At 35.7% G+C, this 20,888-nt stretch overlaps 1 protein-coding gene across 1 annotated transcript in view; it reads right to left on the reverse strand.

Moving 5' to 3' along the window:
* WDR17 (WD repeat domain 17) overlaps nt 1-14,104 on the reverse strand; it is a 38,977-nt gene extending 24,873 nt beyond the window's left edge. Inside the window, exons 1-6 of the mRNA XM_042811449.1 lie at nt 14,039-14,104; nt 5,840-5,968; nt 4,626-4,809; nt 2,852-3,082; nt 1,929-2,180; nt 439-561 (exon numbers count right to left, since the gene is read on the reverse strand). Of these exons, the coding sequence (XP_042667383.1) occupies nt 439-561; nt 1,929-2,180; nt 2,852-3,082; nt 4,626-4,809; nt 5,840-5,968; nt 14,039-14,104 (985 nt within the window). The remainder of the gene's footprint in view (nt 1-438; nt 562-1,928; nt 2,181-2,851; nt 3,083-4,625; nt 4,810-5,839; nt 5,969-14,038) is intronic.
* Nucleotides 14,105-20,888: the final 6,784 nt, after the last annotated feature.

The following is a 20,888-nucleotide window of genomic DNA, read 5'->3' on the forward strand; positions in this document are numbered from 1 at the left end:
ACACATACATATATATATATATATATACACACATACACATACACATACATATATATATATATATATACACACATACACATACACATACATATATATATATATATATACACACATACACATACACATATATATATATATATATATATATACACACATACACATACACATATATATATATATATATATATATATATATATACACACATACACATATATATATATATAAAGGGGAGTACAAAGCCTGGTCTGCTAAAGGACAGCATAAAGGGTTTTATCCCTTACACATCCATTCACTGGCATGAGAGGATGCTCTGTTTAACTAAGAACCACAGAACAACCACAAGATTTCAGAAAGTGACTTGACTATGCCAAGATTCACAAAAAACACTCTCTTAACTTGCTTGCATCATAATGAACAACAATCAAAAGTACACTTACTCTTCTTCTTTGGAGGAGACCTTAGCACATGCAAACCATGGAAACCAGAATTCTTCAATTTTAAATTAACGATAGGTGCCGAACGTGAAACATTCCAAATACGTAACACACCAACGTGAGAATCTGAAGTTACAAATACAAAAACATGTTTTTATTTACTCTGTTTTACTGCATGTACATTATTTTCATATGCCCTGTGCAGAGGGACCTGGGGGTCCTGGTGGATGAGAAGCTAGACATAAGCCAGCAGTGTATGCTTGGAGCCTAGAAGGTCAACTGCGTTCTGGGCTGCATTAAGAGAGGAGTGGCCAGCAGGGAGAGGGAGGTGATTGTCTGCCTCTACTCAGCTCTTGCGAAGCCCCATCTGCTGTACTGTGTTTGTGCCCCCCAGCACAACAAGGACATGGAGCTCTTGGAACAGGTCCAGGTCTAAAGGTAATGAGAGGGCTGAAGCACATCTCCTACGAAGAATGTTGAGGGAACTGGGCTTGTTTAACTTGGAAAAGCGATGGCTCCAGGGAGATCCTCGTTGTGACCTTCTAATACTTTAAAGGAACGTATAAATAGGAAGGGAAACAACTGTTTACAAGGGTGGATAGTGATAAGACAAGGGGGAATGGTTTTAAACTAAGACAGGAAAGGTATAGGTTAGATACTGGGAGGAAGTTTTTCCACTCAGGGGGTGGTGACACACTGGAACAGGTTGCCCAGGAAGGTTATGGATGCCCCAGCCCTGGAGGCATTCGACACCAGGCTGGATGTGGCTCTGGGCCTGGTCTAGCGGTTGGCAACATAACACATAACAACAGGCACATAACAAGGGCACTGAAATTAAATGATCATTGGTCCTTTTCAACCCAGGTCAGTCTGTGATTCTATTTAAGGACAAAGAGAAGCAAAGAAAACCAAAACCAATGAATTAGAACTTAGGATCCTAAAAAACCTTGTAGGCAAGTACAGACACCTCTACCATAATTTCACTATTAAAAACAGTAATTAGTCATATTAATTATTCAAAATACAGCAAACATACTCTACAGAATTCCTGTTATAAAGCGTTCTCAAAGTTTAACTTTCCTTACTCACTGGTTCTTCTACCTTGACACTAATTTTTAAGGTATAAGAAAGAGGCAGGAAATAGTTTAAAAAAAATGATAAACTCCCCAAAAAACAGAGAAAGCAGAGGAGTAAGTGATGCACACTAGCACAACACTTCTTATTCCCAAGTAACTTCAGTATTATTGCTGAAGTCTGCATAAGGAAAATATTTAGCAACAGTAGTTAGAAGTCACTTCCATGTAAATACGTACACTGTTCAGCACAGTTTTCTATTCTTTTCCACACAGATACTTGAAGGGGCTTTTTCGTATAATATATACTCTTCTGTTTGCAGAGATGTTAAGGAGCACAGATCAAACCTTTGATATCAGTTTTGAAAACTAAATGCTACATTTATCACTTTTCCACAAATTGGGAAATAAAAGGCTTACCTCCAGTTATAAACATTCCAGGAGCACTAGGAACCCATGCTAAACACCGAACAGATGCTGCTGCATTGGGAAAATCAAATTTTACGAGACAGAACGCAGAATCCGAATCAACCAGTTGAATGCCATTATGTAAATTAGCAACAAGAAAATAGTTAATGGACGAAGGGTCCCACTCCAGTGCTGTAACTGGATCTTCTTCATCTGCTCCGTTAAGAGGCTCTGGTCTTAAGACATGCTTCTGGTTTCGAAACCCTTTAAGAGCACAAGAATACAGATTATTTCAACGTGATAACAAATCTGTCCTTTGAATACTTTGCTAATTTCACTTTTGCCTCCCCCTGAAATTGTTCGTAGTCTGCTCTTCTGTTTGCTGCACTGAACTCAAGAAAGTTGACTTTGCAATACCTAACCTAAAGTAGTTCTGCAGATGACTATTTTTTTAATAAGCGAAAAACAGAAACAGCTGTTACTATGATTAATCAATTTATATTGAAAGAATATACATTGTCCCAATAACTACCATGAGTAAAAGAGGTACTCAAGATCAGGCTTATAGGAAGCCTGACAAAAAAGACAGAACTCTAAAACAACAGAAGCGAAGAGACTACTGAAAAATTTGAACTGGTCTACGCAGAATAAAAAAATTACTGGGAAAGAGTTCAGCATAATTTTTTGTCTGCTCTCATTCAGTAACTGGTCAAAAATCTCAGTGTTATCACAAAAGGCAAAAACAAACAAACAAAAAAGTTGTATGCTTTTCATTTAAGTAATTTTTGTGATATACAAGAAGTAGATATAGTGTAAGTTTTGAATGTGTGCATGCATTCATCAAAATCTGAATGAAAAAAGAGCAGAATTACATGCATATAAAAACATACATACACAACAGAAACATATACATGTTTTACCATATCAGTTTTTACCTGGCTGAAAAATAGATAGACTTCCATCAGAATGTCCAAAGACTACTTTCCCTTTTCTATTTGGATGCCACCTAAACAGACAGATATCTGACAAGAAACTATGTGCTCCTTCATGTGTCGTTACCACGCTGGAAGGTCCTGAGATAGTCCAGATGTACAAGGGACCTCTGTGGGACACAAATGCAACTGCATCATCTTCATCACAGCACCAGTTAAGTGACAAAGGAATTCCTGAAACATACAGAATAAGGATTTGAAATACAGTGCATTACTGTCAGGCCCAGTATCAGCAATAATCTTGAACACCTGTACAATTATTCTTATACACAAATTATTAGATTGAAATTTAAAAAACCGTAGAAACACCTTATGGTGTGAAAATAAACTACATATATCTAGAAAGTAGAAATACTTCTCAAATTATCTTAATGCTACTTTGATGGGCTGTAATTTATGATAGCTGTACTTGATTTCATTAGTGCCAAGAACAATCACACACACGAGGAAGGAGAATAGGCTTGATCCTACAAAGCATTCCTTTCTTACATTCACAATTCTATTCTCTACTATTTTTTTATTTTGTAAGCTGTTTGCAAAAGTGAATAGCAACATAGTAAATGCTAGCTTACAATTTCTATTTTCGCAAAACACAATGAAATTTAAAGATAAAAGACATTATTGTGACTAAACTGGAAATTAAAGCAGTTTCTTAATATTTACCTTTGGACATCTGGCAGTTTTAATTCAGTCACATAACACCTACCAATAGGTCAGCAGGTTAAGGATTTCAAACTTAGCAACTCCAACACTAATTATCCTTGTAATTTAATGAGTGTCTGAAGGGGTAAACAACAAGACAAACTCTCCTCAAGCTGAAAATTCATAACTTTTCCAATTTGGACATTTAAATGATACTTTTGCTGTCTTTGTTACTACCACATTATCAGGAGGTTTAAACAAATTATCCTAAAAATAAAATGATTTTTAGAAAATTTAAAATTAGAAAAAATGTTACTTGGTTGAAGCAGGATCAGTTTTTACATTGCTGCATAACTGGAGCCAATATTCTGTTTTGATTAGATCAAATCATTGTGTGCTTCTCTATTTATTCCTCCTGCAGCGTATGCAAGACATAGAAGATACTCAAAGGTATCCTAAATACTCTCTTCAGTAGAGAGTAGCAAGTCCAAAAGTATCCTGGAAGAACTTGAGATACTGACTGTTCACAGGCAGCATCTATTTTCCAAGAATGTAAATGCAGGAGTCAAACACGGCCAACAGACTGTTCGGTAACAAAAACATAACCAGTTGGTTTTGACTGAATGATTCAGAACTAGAACTGAGCAAGAAAAGTTGACAGGTCTAGACATTTAACACTCTAGATGTCTACTACACTCTCCTAATCAGTAGTTTTAAGTTCTGAGATACTATGCAGTTGGACAAGCATTACAATATTTCAATAAAAACCGTCTTTCAAATTCATGGATATTTTCTATTTGGATCTGTTGACTGCTACATTATTTGCTTTCATTTTCATAAGGTTACCATGAAAACATATGATCTAAGGTTTAAATCTTAACTATTAATCCTTTTTATAAGGATAAAAGTGTTTGTTTCTGCTCAACTAGAAATCAGTGGCAATAAATTCCTGAATTGGTCAAGTACTTTATTCTTTCTTTTTGAACTGTTTTGAACTTTTTTTTCATTTTTTTTTTTCATTTTATTTTTTGTTGAGAAAAGCTGTATGGAACAAGCATCTCCACATCTGAAATACCTTTTGTATCATCCAGTTTGGCCACGACTTTCTGTTCAGCCACATTCCAAATAATTACTAAATTATCTGCGCTGGCACTCGCAAACATGTCAGGATTGTGTGGACACCAAGATATGGCTGTGATTGTCCTCTTATGCTCAGACATAATTGCTCGGAGCTTGAATTCATTGTATCGGTGATCCAGCTAAACGAAAAATCAAAATCCATTTTAGAAATAAATATTTTGAAAATTCACCTTAAATATTATTGAGCGGGAGAACAGTTCAGGCTTATAGATGGAACTATGATGGATTTAACTATTGACTACTTGATATCTCAATAAATTAAATTACGTATTTAACTTACACTGAAAAGTCATCAAATATTCAATCAGCTCGAACAGTATTAACGTAAGTTACTATTTTCACTTACAATTATATTCCTTTAATAATTGCACTCAATTTTCACATAACGATTCTAAAGTACATTCTTTATAGGTAATCCACAAATGACAGAATAGAAAAATGAGTATGAAATTTTTCTTAAACTCTACACAAATTTTTATTCTACTTCCACCATCAGTTTAACTTGCACAGTTAAAATAAGCTTATCCTGCAGTATTTCTCAGTCTGAACATTCCACATGACAGTAATTACATTTTTTATTCGTTGGTGCACAGCAACTGGGAATTCTAAAAGACCACGCTGCTCTGCAGTTCAGAAACAGTGGAAGTAATAGCTTGTACCAAACAAAAGAAAGGCGGGCCAAGGAATTCACAACTCCACAGACCCATGTCCAAAGTTCCCAAGAACAGATTAAAGCTACCTTAAAAGATTACTTTTACATTTCAAATGAAATCATGTAATTTCTTTGTTTCTCTCTCAAAACCTGTTCTATTAGTGCACTTCATTCATCTCAGGCATTTGCTGTATTGAGGTTTTTTTTTTTTTTTTTTTTTTTTTTTTTTTTTTTTTTTTTTTTTACGCAAATAATTCTGGACACATACAACTTCAAACACAACATTTAAATAAATTTTTTGCACCTATTCTAACTAGCAGAAAAAATAATTTGGAAAAGGTATCTTGAATAGGAGGTTGAGTACTACACAGGTACCTTCTCAGCAGCAATCACGCTTCCAAACAAAAATATACTGAATGGGCTCAAAGTGATATAGACAGCAATGTTAAAAACAAACAAACAAACAAACAACTGGTCTGTTAAATAAGAAGTCTTACCTGATATACATAAATAGCAAGTGTAGCACAGTAGGCAAATCTGTCCCCACTAGCAGCACAAACATCCTTGTTCCATGGCTGACATCCAGCAGCTAGAAGACCCACTTGTCTAACATGTGACATTTTTGCCTTTAAGACAGAAAATCATTAAAATACAACATGAAAACATGTTACAGAACAGATCAACACCTCTCTGTTTCCATAAATAATTTATTCATTTTGTTCACAGGCTCTCTAAGCATTACAAAAGGAGGGGATTTCGATGCCCCTCGTAAGAATCTCTTAGAGCTGTGGGATATGGGGAAGTTGGAAACAGTGAATGAAAATATGAATCGTTCTTGAGTTGCACAAGCTGAAGCTGTTCTTCACTTTCCTCTGTAGTCAGATTTTAACACTTTCTAAATCAAAGCATAATGCCATCTCTGCTGTTCCTTTTTCATTACCCACAGAAGCATCTGGACAAAATAAACCATGTGCAACACTTGTGTGTTATGTCAAACAACAAACGAAGGATCTGGGGATGTTGGCAGCCAGCTGAACACAAGCAAGCAGTGTATCCATGTGGCTAAGGTGGCCAATGGCACCCTGGCTTGTTTCAGAAACTGCACTGCCAGCAGGAGCAGGGAAGTAATCATTCTCCTGTACGCAGCACTGGTGAAGCTGCACCTCAAACTGAACACCTACTGTGTTTGGGTGCCTCATTGCAAGAAAGACATCGAAACCTGTACCAGAATGACCAGAGAAGGGCAGTGGAGCCATGAGGTGTTTGGAGCACAAGTCTTACAGGGAGCGGCTGGGGGAGATGGGACTGTTCACTCTGGAGAAAGGAGGCCCAGGGAATACCTTATTACAGTTTACAACTGCCTGAAAGGAGGTTGTGCTGGGCCTCTTCTCCCACAAAACTACAGATCAGACAAGAGGTAATTGCCATAAATTGTTCTTCCAGGGAAGGTTCAGGTTGGAGACAAAGAAAATGCTCAGAAAGCACAGTAATACATTGAAACAGACTGCTCAGCTCAAGGAAGTGTTCAAGAAATGTGCAGAGGTGGCACTGAGGGACATGGTTTAGTGGGCATGGGTTGGACTGGATGATCCTAGGGGTCTTTTCCAACCTATGTGATTCTATACCACTAGCTTAGTATAAGTATGAATTACTTAACATCACCATGCTTTCAAGAGAAGCTAAGTTTCCTTAACTACTGTGAGTTGAGGAAAATAAAAAGCAAAGTTCACTACAGCACTACTGTATTACTGTTTAGCAATCTATGACTCCAGTGTCTGAAACAAGATTTTCCTCTAGATCACCTCTGCTAACTAGCACTACATGTCTGCACAAAGTCAGTCACTCTAACTACACATTTCCTCTACTGCGTATGAGGAAAATAATCATTTGCACAGAATTTAAAAGCTGTAGCAGAAAAGGTCCTTGGAAAACAAATGCCAGAGGAAAATATATGCATGTATATGAGAAACAATATTACAAAAGGAATCTCAAACTGCTTTCTCCACTCAGATTGAGAGGATAGCTGACTTTAACATAAGAACAGAAGTGCTCTGCTGAGCCAGATCAGTTACACATCTAGCTCAATATTTGATTAATGATTATATATCAAAAGGCTGCCTAGATAGAACAAGAGCCTGGTCATTTTTCTATGATCTATTTACATACCGAGAATGCAAACATCTGCAAAGGTATTGCTTGCTAAAATTTACTCCTCCCTCCAAATTAATTACTTTAACATACTTTATTCTCAATTTTATGTTATAATGAACTTCATTCTCACTTGTAAGAGTGACAGATTGTTAAAGTGCAGCACTACCCTTAAAACACTTTTTCATCAGTGCAAACATTCAACATATTAAGTACTTCTAAGACAAAATATAACATGTATGATATAAGTATTGTATGATACAAACACTTTCAACAAAAACAATATATTAGGATGGGTTTGCTATCGAGAGTCACTTCACTTTAAGACTCAGTTATGTGGATTAAAAAATAGGGCTTGCAGATTTTTTTTTTTTTTTTTTTTTTTATTTCTCTTGTAGAAAACAAAGCCTGGTCAGTCATTTAGAAGCTTATTTATGGGTAGTAGGGCTATAGTTATCAACAGAAAAACTACAAAGTACTCCATGCACATATCCTAACAGCAGAATAGGCACTAGCCTCACACTTCTGAGGAAGTTACTAGTAATCTAAGGTTAGTTCACCTTCAGATTTTTATTTATACACATGATTCAGAAATGCAACTGTGTCACTGTGGATGAACTATTTTCAGGCATAATTTCTACACAATTACCTTTACAGACCAAAGCAAATTTGAAAAAGTCATTATGAAACAAAAATTCCAAAGTTCTCTTTTACTAGATATGAAAGCAACAAAATAATTTAGGCACAAATTTTGTTATGTATTAAGCACAACCACTTGCTTACAAGAATAAAATTTAAAAATTCCAAATAGGAAGATCAAGACATATCACTAAGGAGACATTCACTTGAAGTATAAATACTTACTTAACATATCAACAGAATTTTAGAACTCTCCTTGTACACACATCAATGAAATGAATTAATACTAAGACCATGCCCTTGTGGCAGAGGAGGCTAAAAGATCTAGACTGCATCACAAGTGCTACCAGCAGCTCAAAGGAAGCGATCCTTCCTCTCCACCCAGCATTGGTGAGGCCACACACCTTTACAACTGCATTCTGTTCTGGGCTCCCCACTTCTAGAGAGACCTGGACATAAGGCTATTAAGATGACTAAGTGACTGGAGCATCTCACGTATGAGTGACCCTGTACTTTTCTTCTTAAGGTCTGATACCCAAATAAAAGCATCCTTTAAATAAGATTATCACGTGAATGGCAAGTGTTGTGCTGTGATATTCTATCATTTCACAGTTTATGCCTAAGAAGCACTATAAACTTCAATTTCTGGTACAGTTTTTTTCCTAGTGTAAAAATACCAACCCACAGAAAAACAAACTACATTACTTATGTAAGATATCTTAAGCTGCATTGTAGAAAGCACTCTAAACTTCCTGTAAGCAATTCCATAATCCTTTACAATTATGCTTCTTTTCAAAGCATACGTATCTTGTTAATTCTATTGTTTTTGTACTTGGGAGAAGAAATTGCAGTTGTGACATTGACTGCTATGTCTCTCACAAGCATCATGTACCAAAGATGATTTACTACAGATTGTTTTTCAGACGTTACAGATTTCTGCTGAACATGCTTGTAATATGAGGGGAAAAAAAAAAAGCACTATTCACCTTAACAATCTGGTGAAAACTACTGAATGCAACATAAATTAGTATTACGTATTACTTCACATGATACAAATTTTACACTGTTGAAAAATGCATCCTTTGTTAAAAATATATATATTTTGTATCAAAATAAATGATATCCGAGTAGTTATATTGGACCCCGAAGTGTACACACTGAAAAAAACTGCGTGTGTAAAAACATATACTGCCCACAGAAATCTAATAAAGGATGCCCACAGTTTCCAAGGAGATGAGGGAAAGAGGGAGGACAACAACAAAAACCCAATTGGTATGAGCAGCAACAACATTTCAAGTTGCTAAATATAGGGGGGGAAAACACTAAACTGCAATTCTGGTCATCATAGAATTAATATTATTTTAAAATAACATTTGGATGTACTAGATACATAGACACGGCTATATAAGGTAATTCCTACCTTAGCCTAAGAACCATGTTTTGCAAACCACTTAAGAGTTTCCACGATCATTCCAAGATTTTGCTGCTGTCAAAATGCACAATCTTGTTCTGATTGGAGAATAAAATGACTTCACTTGACAGTGAAGGAACTAAACCTTGACGTTCTGGTAACAATGCAGTTACTAAGGAACGCAGGAAAAAAGACCGAGCGTTGTGTTGCACAACACTCACACAATGGCAGTGTCAGTAGCCTAGCAACTGCAGGTCTTTAACAGGCACGAAATCAATTTCAGCATTACCCCTCTTTCTCTGCTTCAGCTACTCAATTTACTCCATTGTTGTTTTTTTCTGACTGTACAACAATATTTATTTAATAATAGCTGTTAAGATCAAACATTTAGCACCCTTTAATTATTATATGTGCTTGCATGTTTTTTTTTTTTTTTTCCATAAATGCATAACCATCAAGCACCAACCTCTATCATATACTAATACCATTAGCAAATGTATATTCACAATGTGGCATGCACACAGAAGTGAGTATACAACATTTTATTAATCAGTATGCTTCTGTATATATCAAAAGCCTGTTTTCTGAACCCTTATTTATACTAAGGTCTCAGTGTCCCCTGCTTCTATTCTTACTGTCTTCCAGTTAAGTTTGTACATTTTCTTATGAGAAAAGCTTGCTGTCACAGCTGTAGTTTTGATATACAGATATTGTCTTTCATCCATACTATTGCTCCAAGGTCAATGACAATGTAATAATTAAAGACCTACTTTAAGATGACTTACTTCAAGAAGACCAAGTTTCCTTAAGAACACGCCAGATTTGGGGAAAAACTATTGGAGATGAAACGTGAACTCTAAGCCTTAGAGTTTCACTTCTACTCCCCTATCTAATCAGACCAGTTTGAAACATCAGAGAACAGACAAAATTCTTCTGGTTAAAAACATGGAGATTTTCAAAACAAGTAGTCTCCATGCCTGCAGAAACCAAACTACCTCCTCTCTGTGTTTGCCTTTATATTAAGCAGCATTCTTCCAAAGTGGCTACAAAACGCCAAGCACATTATAGTCACGTTAAGAAATTAAGTTACAGCTAGTAATCTGCCCAGTCCCATCAAATAAAGCATAACTGGAAATATTCTATTACACGTGCAACTTAAAAGTAAACAGACAAATTAAACCTAAGACTAAACAGAGCAATAAAATCTCCCCAAAACTTAAATAAATTATCCTTTCTGAAGCATTTAAGAAGCTGGTACATTTACTAAATTTTATACTGTGTTCATAAGGTAGGGAAATACTTGTGAATGCTTACCTGCATGAATCAGTATTTTGCACAATTTTATATCCCTAAGATTAAAATGTAATTGGTGTTTGTAAATTTATACATTTGGAGAACTTCAAAAGTAAAAGAAAGCACACTGAAGAAATCTTACACTATGAAAATGACAAATTGATGAATATTATCAAAGATCACTTGCCATGGATTTAGGCAGATTCATAAAAAAAGAAGTTAGAAACAAAGAATAGAGGGCCATGTTATTGGCCAGAGCTAAGTGCTTAAAACTAGAACTGATATTGATGTCATTTGAGCTGTTACCTTCAAATAAAAATCCTTCCTGCTTTGCAGGGAGTACCACAGAATCCTGAAGAACTTAATTCTTGATACAATCAAACTGCAGTTGCTAACGTAGGTCTTTAAACAGTCTTACTGAGGATGTATGTGCACTGCTTCAAAGTAGAATGCTTCTCAGCAAAAGATGAGCTAAAACTGCCTACATAAAATCACAACAGTGACAAAGGAGGATAATTATCAGTTGTTTCTTGATCTCACACCAGCATACAGATATTAAAAGAACCTCATCTCCCTCCTATAAATTGGAGCGAGACATGCTGTTAAAAGAAGTTAGCACTTCACACTTCTCAGCAGGATTTAACCTAGCTATTTGACTACTCCTTAAAATGCCAGGTTGATTGCTAGCTTACCACTGACCAGCACAGACAGCTTGCATGCTTCTCTAAAAAAAAAAAAAAAAATTTTTTTAGAGATTTTTCTTTCTACTTCTGTACACAATTCATAGAACACGCATTGCACCTGGGGTACCAAAAGAATACCCAGAGGTAGAGTTCCACTTTCAGTGTACTGCAGTTGAAAAAGGCTTCGAATTTCAGCACCACTCTTCAAGAACAGCAGAAGCCTTGACGAGACGCATCAGCTGCAAACACTGACTGCAAGTTCCCTAACTTTGCACTCATTTTAGACTTGTTAATCATTTGATTATCTGGACACTGACTTTGAAAAGAACACTTACAGAAAAAAATATTTCAAAAGAACAGTGTTCTCCTAGTTTTCACAGCTATTTTAAACCTCCACAATACACCCAGAGCTGAAATACTAGTAGAACTGATTTCACTACAGCACATCTGAACTTCACATGGGAAGAAGTCCTAGAAACGCTCTGCATCAGGCTGATGTTTGGTTAAGTCTGGATTTAAAGACTGAAAGTGCATTCTGCCCCATAACATTGGATTTCATGGTACAAGCAGTGACTGTAGGGTATAGGGCAAAGGAATCAGAAGCCCCAGATAAATACAGAAACAACCAACCAAGCCTCCTCACAAAGCTCATTTTCACTTCCTGGAAAACATTAAGATAGAAAGCAGGGAGAAAAGGAAAAAAAAAATATTACCATCCCTAACGGTGCCAGCTCAGCAAATACAGAGATTGTTCCATTCACTTGTTCCCCTAATCCCTCACTTACAGGCTATTACATAATAATATGTGTAATTTTTGTTAAAATTATCCTCCTGCAAGCTGGTATTTTTGCCCATCTCTGATGACATGATTCTAAGGATATGCAGTAATACAAAAGAATCTTTGAAACAATTTTAATCAAACGCTTTTCTTTATAAGTATATGAATGATATTCAAGGTAACCTACACGCTAGTTTCAAGGCAAGGCATTCAGAAATTAGATAGGAGTTGTTATATTTTTAATTCAGACACCTTGATTATTTATGAAAACATCTTTGAGGATAACATTTTCATAAATAATATTTGAAATTATAATTGCAATCTTCCACAATACAGAAAAACTTCTTAGGAACACAATAATAAGAATATTAAAGCAGAAACAAACTCTTACTTGAAACTGAAAACAAAAACATTAAGATGTTGAAAACGTAACAGTAATAATTAACACTACAAAAATCTAAGCTGGAGGGAAGTCTTGCAAAGAAGCATTCTTGACTTCTTTAATACACTACTAGTACAACTTCACTAAAATATATCTTTGAAAGTGTGATTTCAACAAGGCAATCTAAATAGAAATACTACAGTTTGAAACAGACTAAATCTGGTACTTCTAACAATACATCATCAAGAACCTTGAAGTACATACAATCAACTTGAGACGTCATACATAACTGGTAGCAAAACTAAAGGTATTGACCGTCCATCTACTACCAGAACTTGAACTTTCAGATACATTATATAATATGTGGTTTTATGTACTTCTCATTACCTCAGCATAAAACATCTAACATTCTCCATAAGAATCTCATCTTGCAATCCAAAGATCCCCAAAAATCACTAGACAGCTTTTGTGAGGGCTAAGTGCCAAGGTGTTACCTCTAGTACATCTCAGTGAGTCTCTGATGAGCAACTATTAAAAGATTATTCCACTTCTGAGACAGTCTAAGGCAGAAGTCACATGTAATGTTAGAATAGTGCAAGAAGTATTAGGATCCACCTTTTTTTAATATTCATGAGCATATAAATGATATTAGCAGGCAATACATGGGAAGGTTTTAAAAGCTGCAGCCGTTTGTGTTTCAGTAGCATCACCTACATTCTGATTCAATAGCTGAGAATACACCATTAAAATGAGAAATAGAAATTACACATAATTATGTAAAACAACTTGATATAGTTGAAGAAAGCTGATATTCATTTCTCACCCTAAATCTATGAAAGATGTAGATCAATCTTGCCCAAGGCATGCAGTTATGAAAAAATTCCAGGCTACCCAGCAGATGTTGCTATAGTAACCACACCTTCTCTTCAGAAAAACGTCAGGAAAAAAAAAAACCACCAATATCCAAAGTAAAACTTGGAGATGACCGTAGGTGAATTTCTTATCTCCCAAATTTTTTGCTGTTTTATTCAATTAACACCTCTAATTAGTTTTTCCATGCACAGTATTGTATCACAAGGAATTAATGTAAGTTTGAATACTCGATTTCTATCTTATTAAATATTAAAGAATTCTATCAATTAAATTATGCAAAATAAAATGTAAACAGCTCTTAACTTCTAATATCATTTACCCATCTAGAAACATTAATTTTCAAATAAAAAACAGTTTAGATGTTATATATTATATAGAACCCAATTCAAACTTGCACCACCATAGAAACATTGATACTAGTTACATAATAAACAGAAGCTTAAAGAGAAACAAAACCAAAAGAAAAATATTAATTTAAGCAATTCTTACTCGTTGCTGTCCTGCATACCAATCATCTTCATCAAACCAGTGGGAAATGTAAGTCATCCAAGCCATGATTGAATGTGGAAGTTAAAAATACAGAATCTGAACACCTGCAAGTACAACGAGTTCCATGCTAAAATTGACTGAAAACTACAAGCTAACAGAAGATCAGATCAGAACTCTGTCACACGATTCCCTAATAAAGCTTTAAACTCAAATATATTGTCTGAAATACTTTTAGCAGCAATATAAATGTTATCCATATATTGGATTCTGAACTGAAAAATAAAATCAGCACTATCAGTAGATTGTATCCTCCAGTATGTTAAACTTAAGCAGGTTAGTGCTTCAAGCTTGATTTTAGGGTGCTTCCAAGCTCTGAAAATGAGGTACTGTTTGAATCATTCTTATTAGTCTCCCATAACAATTTGTCTTTTTCCCCTAAATACACTGTCTGTAAGAAGAGTGGTTCAGTGCACAAGAGCTAGCATTAAAATATAAATTAAGTCACGTGGTGTGACGTGCTTTGGTTACACAGAGAGAGTGCTTTCAGCTGGCAGAGGGAGAAGCAGCCACAATGACTGTAAATGCTGAACATCCTTTGCTTAACAACATTAAAACAAAAAACAAACAAACACTGCATCTTCACTGCAGTGTACAGAGCCTGAAGGGCTCAGCTAAAGTCACCAGCAGTGGCCGGGAAATGTAGGAAGCCTAATTTTCACTAATTCATCAGAATGCATCTGCTGCTTTCCTCTCCCTCAGTGTAGCTTTGTATTTCTGACTATTCCTTCTACAGTAAATTTCATGTCAGACTTCACAATGAAGAAAAGTTGTGTTATTCACATCATAATGAGAGATCCTTGAGAACCACACAATCCCAATTTATTAACCCAGACCACCTGCATCTTTCTAGTCTGAATTGTTTCTCCAAAGCTATCAATAGAATAATTACATGAGCCTGAACTGTTCTATCAAAAAAAAAAAGAAAATAAGTCTGAAATGCCAAATATTAACTCCCAGTTTGTGGTCAACATCACCTATTGTCTCAAAAAAGCTGAATTCCCTCCTAACACCAGTATGCAACTCCGTGTCAGTACCAGTTCTACTGAAGCATGCAGTTTTCAGGAAGACAATCAGGTAAGCATTTTAAGTCCTCAGATACACAGCAGGGAAGAGAAACAGCAACGTCTCTACTTTCCAACCTCTTACTGGGGAACTATCATACTTAAGGGCAAAGCACCAAACCACAGAAAAATTAAAATCAAGACACCCAATGCATTTATGGAAAACAGCACTCCCAGATTAATAAAAGGTCACCTGGAGTTATATAGCCCTCCAGTTCAACAGGGACGTACATAAGAACAAAAAGAAGCTTCCCACAATACTGCTGAAATTATCCCAGACTTCAAAGACTTCACGTCAATCATAAACGATGTAAAGTGTGCAATTCTATGCAATATCAAACTACATCAGGTTTGCATGAGGTCTACATAAGAAACATCAATTCAAACAACTGAAATGTTCAACAACATCCTTGTTTAATGAATCATATGCACTTTGTCATTTAGTCACAGACCATTATTACTGTTTTTCACAACCTAAAAACCACAGCTTTGAGTATATTAATACCAGCATATTTAGGAAAGCTGGTTTCAGACTGCTCTGACTCTTGATAAGGGCACATTATTCAAGATTTCATATGGTATATAGCTTTATTAGTTCAGCAGTAACTGAGGTATGTTGGTGTTCAAAGCATACATCAGTTATTTATGTTTCATAAATAGCATAGCATGCAGTCAACCAAAAATCCACTTGGCACATTGTAACGCCACAGGGCAATGGAAAGCACAGTAATGGTAGTAGAGAAGCAAAACCCCAGGCTGCAGCAAGCGAGGATATATGCAAACGTGGCAGCCATGCGCACAGAAACAAAGGAAAGAACCTGCTTACCCTTGGAAGGTACACAAGGATCTCCAACAAGATCCCCTTGCCTCCCCTGCCAACCCTTAAATGAAGTCTGGGAAGGGGTGGATTCTGGCTCCATCCCTTCTGGTCACTCAGACACATTGCACACAGCTGAGCCCCCCCGATTTGCCCTGCCTTCCCACCAGGCGCTCAATCACTGCTTCAAGCCATGACTTAGCTACCATGCTATCAAAGTACTAATAAAGCATATTAAATTTTTGTTCAAGCATTGGATGTTAATAAGGCATTTGAGTAGATCAGGCCAAAAGAGATATCTTTAAGGCATATATAAAATGTTTTATTTGCATTACTGGAGATGAATTACTGGCCCCTGTGTTTAACTGACTAGACATAAATACAAAACGTAAAACCAGCTAAGAGATAAATGAAGTGATAGTAAATGGTAATCCTAGCATAAAACCACCATAACGTGTCACTGAAGTTCAGAGCTACAAAATTCAAGACATATAAAACTAATGTTTTTCTTGCAGTGATATCAATGTTGATCTTACTTCTGGTCACTTAACTGCAGGTAACTTTTCACTATGAGACTAAGTTCTTTACGAAGACATCAAAAGAATCTGAAAGGATAAACCAAAGAGTATTGTAGCCTCAATCTCTAAACACTAAAACATATCCCTAAATGTAACATTCATATATACTTTATCTAAAACACACAGGACAGAATATTACATCTGAAAATCAAGGTCTAAATAACATTGAAATTAACAAGCTGATACTGTTCTCCCATATTACTTGACAACTGTTGAAGCCAGCAATTCATTTCAGTTCTGACAAAATATCTTCACAGACGAGCAGTTACAACTTCTGTACCTTGATTTATTACTTCTCTGATCAGATTTTCTATTTTCAATACACTACATCAAATCAACTACGTATTACTATTTTTCTCCAAAGGCATTTCTAATAATTGCTTGTTTCTGTTTTAAATCTTACTCAGAAATTTTTAGCTACTTGATATTTAAGAAACAATATGGCCAAGTTTGATGTACTCTTGCCCTAAATCACCATTAAGCAGATTTTGAAAAGAATGATTTTCAAATAACTGGACTTCAGAAATTGCTATTTTCTAAGTTCACTTGGAACTTTTTCACAGAATTATTCTGTCAATCCACGTCATAAACATTATTTCATAATATATTCCATAATATTACTATAAACTATCGAATATGATAATATTTTAAAGATTAACTACAAGTTTGCATTTTTTTTCCCCCCCCATGTGGTATTTTGAAACCACAATATTAATGATAGGAATTAATGATAAAAAGACAAAAAAAGCTAAAAACAACACTATTTAAAAATCCTTAGTTATTATAGAAAGCCACTGTTTTTCTTTCATAATATGTACGATATTATGTAAGTTCATTATATCAGTATCTATAGTAAAAAACATCTGGTTTTACTTACTAAACTGTGCTTTAACAACTTTTATAGTGAGAACATGAAGTATGCAGTGATTACTAATATTCTAAAATAAATCCAAAAATAGGATGCCCACAGTAAGGTTGTGCAATAAGCCATAATCAACCTAGGTCTCATGGAGCCTATTATATGAGGTCAGACAGGAATTAAGTCTTTTCCCCCACTCCTCCCAGACTACTGATAGCACAAAAGTAAGCAAGTTGTCTCTCCTTCCCTTCTCCCCTACATTTGCTCTTTCCAACAAGTTATATAGATTTATCAAGACAAGATAGCATATAGGATAGCCAGGCCACCTCACAGTGATCAAAACAAGCTGTTAGTTAACACCTATGAAACACCATCATCATCACTAGAACCACGTTGGCACGAGACCTTAGAACAACCTTCCTGTAAGAGTACAAGGACAAAAATGTAGCTAATTTTAAGACTAAGCTTTATCAGGTTAAGAAGATTAGGCTCTAGCTGCCAACAATAGCAGTGGATTGGACCTGATCACACATCTTCCTAAGATTATTCTGTAACTGGATTTTGAAAAACAAATTCAATGAAACTTTCAGTTATATTTTTTTCCTGAGAAAATGACTTCAACATCTACTAAGAAAAAAATATAAATGAGTATAATTATGTACGCAGTATCACTGTTACTACTGTTTAGCAGACATTTCTATTCAAATTCAATGAAGAACTGGTACAACGTCGAAGAAAAAGGAAAATTACATATCTTTGATTTTTAAGTTTCTTAATAAAGCAAAAATAGGAAGGCACACTGTTTATGCGTGGAGAATTATAACCTTACCCAAAGCTAATTATATGCTGCAATACTGGTCTCCATTTCATAAGCACAACACATAAATCAAACCTGGATGTAATCAAAGCTTTAGTATCGCAGTTTCTGACAGTTAGAAAAGAGATAATATGGCAGGAAACATGCTACATCTATTTGTTATACCATGCCCATATAATTTGTCCTGGTGTAGCTAGCATGCAAGTTATTTCATTCTCGTATGTTTTTTAAAGAAAAAAAAATAAAAAAAAAACAGCTGAAACAATAAGAATGCAAATCCATGAAATGATGATGAACATCTTTCAAAGAAAATACTTAAATGATCAGTTTTTAAATTGTATTTTGCTGATTTGGACGTTAAGACAATTGCACTTCTTATTCTATATCTGCCATACAAATGCACTGAAATATAAATCAGATGAGTATATTTCTCTCAACATGTTAAGAATGTAGCAAAAAGCAAACAATTTTCAGAATTTTCAGAAGCACAAGCAGGCCCTCAAAGAACATAACTTACAAGTTGGAGAGAAAACTATGACAAAAAGAAATAAACCTGTCTGCTTGTGAAACTCGAGGCAAGTATCTTACACCCCTCAGAGTCCAGCTGTGTCCCTGTGCAATTCATCATTACTGTTGTTAACAAATTTTGGTTAGCTGAGTGAGGTTAAATAGAAAAAAAATACGGATGGCCGATAACCTAAATTTGGAAAATAATTAAAGCTGGAAACAGGATAAAAATGACTTCATTAGGAAAACAGCAGTACACTGCAGCACCTGTCTCCAGCATAATTTTCTGAAACATGGAGATCTTCTGCCCTAAGAATTTTTACAAGACAGTTTGCAGCATTAACAGCTCACAGTGGGGCTGGGGCCACACGCTTTAACAACCACCAAAAAAAAAAAAAAAAAAAACCCAACCCCCCCCCCCCAAAAAAAAAAACCAGAGAATCCCCAGAACAACCTTATCATCAGAAAAGAAAACACTTCATCCGCAACAAGATTGCACTCTGTTCTCTGGAAATCTGAATGAGATACAGCTATTTGTGTGTTCAAAACCAGCAAGTTAAGAACAAAAAAGATATAGGTTAATGACTATGGAGCTCTGCTGAACACTAACCACACACTTGAGTATAATTTGTATAGCTAAGCATATGAACTTATTTATTAAATTGATCTCAGTAATCTCACATATCCTCTTTCATTCCATCATCAGCCTCCCATCATAGCTATTTTCAGAGGTTTGGTAGCAACTAAAAAAAGGAACTGAAGAGAGAGAGATTAGAGTCCAGGCTACAGTAAGTGAGACAGTTCATGCCTCGCTAAGATGCTACAGAATAAGAGGCATGTTGCCTGATGGCAGCAAACAATGCAAACCATTATATCCAAGACAGAAATAAAATTGAGGATCTTAAAACATAAATCAAAAAGATGTAATAAACCCCATCTCCAAGAACAAACTGCAAGAAGAGGTTAGTTTCAGGTAGGGTATTATGAAAAATATCTTCTCTGAACTAGTGGACAAGTACTGGAATGGGCTGCCCAGAGAGGGCAGTTGAGACACGGTCCCTGGAGGTGTTCAAGGAACACTCTGATGTTGTACTAAGGGACATGGTTTAGTGGTGAAATATTGGTGGTAGATGGACAGTTAGATTAGGTGATCTTGGTCTTCTCCAATCTTAGTGATTCTACGATTCACAGAAAATCTTTACTCAGAGGTGGTGAGGAACAGGCTGCCCACAGAAGTTGTGCATGCTCCAACCCTGGAGGTATTCAAGGCCAGGTTGGATGGGGCCCTGGGCAGCCTGATCTGGTGAGTGGCAACTCTACTCCCAGCAGGGTGACTCAGGGTCCCTTTCAAGCCATTCTATGATTCTAAGACCTTGTCAAGGAGAGCAACTACGACATACATTAACAATAAATCAAAAAGTTAGACAATGCCTGCAAGTTACCTTAATGTTTTATATAGCTCATGTTTGTTCACAAGTTCTTCATATCATCTTGCCCCTGTATAGGTTACAACAATTGGCCAGAGTTGACTACGGTCTTAACTGACATATTTGAACAATTCTGACTTGCAAAACATAAATATAAACACAAGTTTACATAACTGATTCACACAAAATATTTTTTTCACTAACACAGACCTTTGACTACATCTGTAACCTATACAGCTATACTTCTAGTAAGAAAGGAAGCAGGTAAAAAAATATTTGCATGCAACCTAACAGTATTTCCATTATTTGAGTGCTATCAAAAATAGGGAGTGCAAAGGTCACCAACTTTAATTTTAAACAATGGGAAGTGTAATTTATCATGATAAACAGACAAAATAATACTGTACTAAGTTTGAAGAACATCTGATTGTTTGCCATACATGCTCATTATCAGAAACTTCCACCTTCAATGCCTCTGCAAAAAGCAGGAAGCTGCAGGAGGTCATGACAAAGTTTCTAATTTTTAAATGAGGTATTCATAACCAGAAGGCACCACACTTGTAATAGTGAAGAGATTTAAACCCTAGACGTAATTATAAAGAGACACAATAAATTCCCTATGATGTCTTTCAGGAACAAATGGATGTAAAAAAATATATTCTTCAGACAACCAGTTTTGGGACTGAACACAAGTTTTCAGCTATTTATATTTTATATTATGCTG

This window comes from Centrocercus urophasianus, unplaced genomic scaffold, assembly GCF_019232065.1.
Source record: "Centrocercus urophasianus isolate 14NV4802_14NV808 unplaced genomic scaffold, USGS_Curo_1.0 seq_13, whole genome shotgun sequence".
NCBI classification, from domain to species: domain Eukaryota; kingdom Metazoa; phylum Chordata; class Aves; order Galliformes; family Phasianidae; genus Centrocercus; species Centrocercus urophasianus.